Source organism: Plasmodium berghei (genome assembly GCF_900002375.2).
Source record: "Plasmodium berghei ANKA genome assembly, chromosome: 12".
Taxonomy (NCBI): Eukaryota; Apicomplexa; class Aconoidasida; order Haemosporida; family Plasmodiidae; genus Plasmodium; species Plasmodium berghei.
The window spans coordinates 1,764,755-1,770,754 of NC_036170.2; the positions used below are offsets into that span (position 1 = coordinate 1,764,755).

The 6,000-nt window shown below is 19.3% G+C and overlaps 1 protein-coding gene across 1 annotated transcript; it reads left to right on the forward strand.

The window, feature by feature from the left end:
- Nucleotides 1-2,472: 2,472 nt before the first annotated feature.
- PBANKA_1246200 (fam-b protein) lies at nucleotides 2,473-3,175 on the forward strand (the record flags this gene model as incomplete). Its single annotated transcript, XM_034566556.1, has 2 exons — nucleotides 2,473-2,556; nucleotides 2,729-3,175. 2 exons carry the CDS (start codon nucleotides 2,473-2,475, stop codon nucleotides 3,173-3,175), a joined length of 531 nt encoding a protein of 176 aa, XP_034423141.1.
- Between the last annotated feature and the right edge of the window lie 2,825 nt (nucleotides 3,176-6,000).

Consider the following 6,000-nt stretch of genomic DNA (forward strand, 5'->3'; position numbering starts at 1 on the left):
AATGCATAGTTTTTAATATAAAATATGTATTGTATTTTTAAATATTAAAATAATTTAATTTAATCTGAGAAATTCAGCTAATTTTATATATTAATAATACTACTATAATAACAATATTTTTTACCTCATCACAATAATAGTATGATAAAATTTATAGTATGAGAATCAAACATTCTGTGATTTTTTTATTACTTTTAATACAAATTTTACTAAATAACATTTTTCTAACAAAATTTTAAATTTTATAAAAATTATTTATTGGTAGTAATGTTGACGCCTATGCTTTTTTATAAATTAATACAAATTATAAATTTCTTTTTAATAGTAAAACGTAGTTATATAAAATTTAAAAAAATACAAATAATAAAATATATAATAAAATAATGAGACATAAAGTTGCAAAGTCAAGAAGTATATATATATAATTAATTTATTTTTTAATTATAATACTCTTAATGCCGAGGCGTTAATGTTTTATGGGTTAAGGTTATGTATTATGGATTATTATTTCGTTCACTGAATTTTCGTTGAGTTAGAGTTCATGATATACTGTAATTTAATTTTTTATAATTTGATAACATTTATTAGTCTAAATAATTGTTTTAAATGTATATAGGAAATAATATATTAATATGTATAGGGTATGCTGTAGTTTTTACGATTTATACTAAGTCTAAATATGTAAGAACAAAATGAGGATGAATATGACTATGAAAAGGAACATTAAAGAAATACATTTTGATAAAATATAAGAATTTTATTTTGTGTTAATATAACTTAATGGCAAATATGCTTAAATATAAGATGTACATTCTGTATTTTATTTTTAATTTTGGGTTAATGGTTTATGGGGAAATTGATCAAATATTGGAATTGATTTGGTCCTAGAAGAGAACGCTGATTTAAATAATTACAACATTTAATATGAAAAACGGGGGGAGAAGAAAATGGAATTGCAAGAAAAGAATTAATTATGATTTCCCCCCTCAGTGACACTTGAATAGGATGATAAATGAACTGATGACGGAATGAATTTGAATAGAATAAAATAAAATATAAAGTACTATTTGGAGGAAATATATTTAAAGGAGAGAAGATAAGTTAAATTAAAGGAATATTTACTTTAATAGTCATTATTTTAGGAATTAATATAATATTTTATAAATATTTGTCCACTGGAAAATATTATATATTTTGGTGATTTTTACATTAGTGTTTATGTTAGTATTTATGAGCTGGGAGAAGAAGTCGAAGGAAAAAACATGAAAAAGTTCATAAATTGAGTTAATGAGAAAATGCGATTATTTATATGATAAATTTAATTAACTTATATTTGAAGTAAATTTTAAAAAATATATAAATTTAAATAATAATAAATAGTAAATTTGTCTATTAATATAAAGAAATATTGTATATATATGATACATGTCAAGAATTTGCTTCTTATTTTATAATAAAACATAAATAAATTTTTTATATGGTGAAATTCTCTATTATAGCTGAATTATAATATTTGTTTGACTTTAATTATTATTTATAAAAGTCAAATATTGTATTTCTTAAATACAGAAGGTGTCTTAACATTTGTTAAATGAATATGATGAAAATAAAAGTTAATAGCATTAAGTATATTTCATTCTTTTTTTTTGGATAAAAATAAATTGGAATTTCTTTCAATATATTGGTTCTGTATGTATTATTTTTTGTGATTTGATATTATAATTGATTTTTTTTTGAATTACATTTAAAAATGTGAATATTTTATATGATTTTAATAGAAATCATATATTTGATGCTGTATATTATGGGATATATTTATAAATAAAATTATTACATACCAATATATGAAAAAAAAAAATTTACAAAAAAGTGGTAAATAAAATGGATAATAATATTAAATAATATTTAAAATTGGAGAATTATAACAAATAATAAACTATTTAAATGTAAATAGAAACGACGTTTTGTTAACTTTTCCATTATACTTGTATTTATTCATATAAAAAAATATATGTATCTAATATTTTATTATTTCAATTAGATTTATTAATTTGGTCATATGTAAATAATAGAAAAATATAAGTTTATAAAATATCACAAATGTATCATTAAATATATCAATGTATTATAAATTATATTAAAAGTCTATTTGTTAATAAATTTCCAAAAAATAAATTTTATGAAAAAATTATTATATCATATATATTTTTATAATTAAAATATTAAAAATTGTATTATTTTTAGAGAAAATATAATATTTATATCCATAAATACTTTTAATGAATCAACGAAGTTTAATACAACAGTTACATAAATTGGTTCTAAGAAAATAGAAAAAATTAATAAATGAAATAAGTTTCATAGCTTTTTATAGATATATTCATTTATTCATAAATTTTAGAACAAAAAACTATAGTAAACATTAATGTTTTGTGAATAAATGTGAAGATATCATCATTATTTCATTTATTTATGAATAAAGTTAAAAATGAGAGTCAGTATTTAAAATTTTGTTTTTTTTCAATTATTATTTGTTTTTTTGAATATACCCAAAACGTAAGTTACACATTATTTTATTATTAATAATATTTCATTATAGTTTTTGTATATATTGTTTTACATTAACCTTATATTATTGTTTCATGTATTGGTAAAATACGTGTGTTAAGTTAAAGAAACAATTAAAATTAATTGCAAATATGTTAATAAATATTTTATTTCTTTGCAGGAACTATACTTTGTAAACGATAGAGGGATATGCCTTGAAAGGGATGTAATAAACTTTAGAAATAATAGAATATTAGTAGATGTAGACAATCAATTCGATTTAAATAATTTTTATGAATCAACTTTGAGTCTTATAAATCAATTTAATGACGACAATGATGATGACGAAGAAATAATATATCTTCGAAATAGTATAGATTCACATATAAAGATGCATGAAGAAAATAATACATTACCCGATTTAAAAAATGTAGATAAGAAAACTGAACAGTTAATTGATGAACTTCGAAAAGAATTGGAAGACGTAACAAAAGAGCTTGATAATAAAAGGAGTGGTGCAGTAGCAATGCAGTTTTTACATGATAAAAGAATAATAAAAAAAGATGAAAATAGTTCTGTATCAGAACATGAAGACCTTAAACAATTGAAAATTTTTAAAATATTTTGAAGACTAAAAATGGTAAAATTAAATATAATAAATTGGACGATAAATATAACAAAATTACATCAATTAATAATTATAAGGAACCCAAAATTACTGAAAAGTTAAGAAAACATGAAAAAAAACTATCTAAGAAGATGACGATGTTTATGGTATCCCTTTTGGGTATTTTCACCAGGAACTTGGTACTTAATAATACTATTTATACTGCATATGCTATCCATAATTAAGAAATGTTTGAATTCTTAAAATTTCTCTCTAAATTAGAAAAAGTATCAAGATAACCATTCTTTATTATTACGTTTCATTATACTTGTTTAAATGATTAAAAATAATATATTTAATATTTTATAGCATAAAAATTACACTTTCACATTTTATAGAATAATGACATTTGATTTAATTATGTGTTCCATTGTTATATATATTTAATTTAATGTATAATTAATTTGTCTTTGTTTAGTTTTGTCAAAAACACATGTATCCTTATTTCTATGCATATATATTATATATTAATGGATTTTGAATTTGCTCATTTTTAGTTAATATTTATAATTATTTTAAATAAACTTAATTTAGACATATATATTAATAAAATTATAAGGTATATTAAGGATTTATGCCCAGGTTTATAATTACGCTTTAGGAAATTCGTATTTTGGGTTAGGGCTATATTTTTATTAATTTGTTCATAATTTGATAATATTTATTGATAATTGAATACTAGTTAAATATATTTACTATTGCGTATGTTTAATCTCGGGATGGTGTCTAAATATGCAACCAAAAATGGCATAAGCTAATATGAAAGGGGGTATATAACATTTTTTCATGAGTTATAACATATATAATTGAGGGTTCATTCCGATTTAATATGATTAAAATAAAATTCCTACATTGCATATATTAATATAGATAATGGGCATATATGAATTCTCATTATGCTATATCATAATTATTTATTATATAAAGCTTGTTAATCATAACTATATTGAATTATGCATAACATAATATGTGTCTTTATTTGATAAAACATTTTATTTAGTAAAACTTATTATTTGTATCATTTTTTTTAATTTAAATCGTATTTTGATAACCGAACAGTATAATAATATTATATACGAAGCTATAACATACAATTGTATTCACTTTGGATATTCCTATACATTATAATATACCTTCAGTTCGATGGGTATATTTGTATTGTTAATTAAGCACACTGCTAATATATAATAGGTAGTCATAAAATATAGATTCATAGAATATCGATCGATAATCAATAATACAACATCGTCTACAAAATATTAATATACATCTAACATTTTTATTAATACATAAAAAATAGACTATATATACAATATTTTTTTAATTTTAATTGTAATTATTATTTTCTTTTTGTATTTTACATTTTTATTAAAATTAATTAGTATTAATAGAAGTTGATTTATAGGGTTTAATTTATTTATCATAAGGGGATAATAATAGATTAATCACTATTAATTTTAAACTTTATAGTTTTGAGGTATAAGTAAATTATATTTTAAAATAGTTAAAAGATAAAATATAAATATATTAATAAAGTTTAATATTATATTTTGTTCTAATAATTGTAAATAATATGATAGATAGAATGCGTTATTATTATATGCCTATAATTATAAACTAGTAAAATATTATACCAATAACTAATACTGAAATATGTTAAATTTAGGAAGCATATACAATTATATATTAATCCAAAGTATATAGAAAAAGTATGTAGTAATTAATTTTAACTAATAATATTTTTATTAGGTTATTATATATATAGAAATTCACAAATATATTGTTATTGCGAAATAATATATGTTCTAAAATAATTTAAAAACTATGAAAAGCGGGAATATTATACATTGGTTTAAAGTATTTTTATTAAGCGCATTAATTATTCCGTTGTACTATACAGTGATATAACAGTAACAATAATAATAGTAATATATAAACGTATTAAATACGAGCAAATCATTAAATTCATTTGATTCGAATACGTTGATATATATTAATTATATATATTATTAAAGGTATGATAAGATTATAATTGTATACATACAAAATCAAATGAAATATTATAATACTTATTTAAGTAATTTTTAATTCGATAATATTAGAATTAACACTAACAAGCAAAATAATATTAATGATTCTATAGTCTTCTTAAAAATATTGTTTTTCATCATAAAACTAAATATAGTTTATTATAAAATAAAAAGCAAACTATATATTTAGAAAAGCAATAATTCTAAGTTATTTTTAATGTATACATGAATCGAAAGCTTTAATGATAGAAAATGTAAAACATAATTAAACTATGTATAATAGGTAAATCTTATATGGCTACATCCTTGTCTTAAAAAACATACTTCCCTTATCTCTCCTCTCAAAGTGCAATATACCAACCTAATACACATAGTTTTCTATTGTACTTTAAAATTTGCATTAATAGTTATTTATGTGTTAATATTTAATATTTACTAAATATTACTTTAAAAACTACTTACATTCAAAGGATTATTTAAACTTATAAATAGTTTAATAAATGCGGTTTATTGCTAATTGTGGTTTTAAGCCGTGGGAAGGATGTGCAGAATGTATTATAAAATTACCCAATAAGATATATTTCTAAATTGAATTATATAGAAATCAAAATAGTTATTGAAAATGTTAAATATAATTGGAATGTATATATATTAATTAAAAGTAATATTAAAATTATGTATATGCAATTAAAAAAGGGAACAATGCAACCTATTTTATAAATGTTATAATTTTAGATTATATTATATATTATAAGA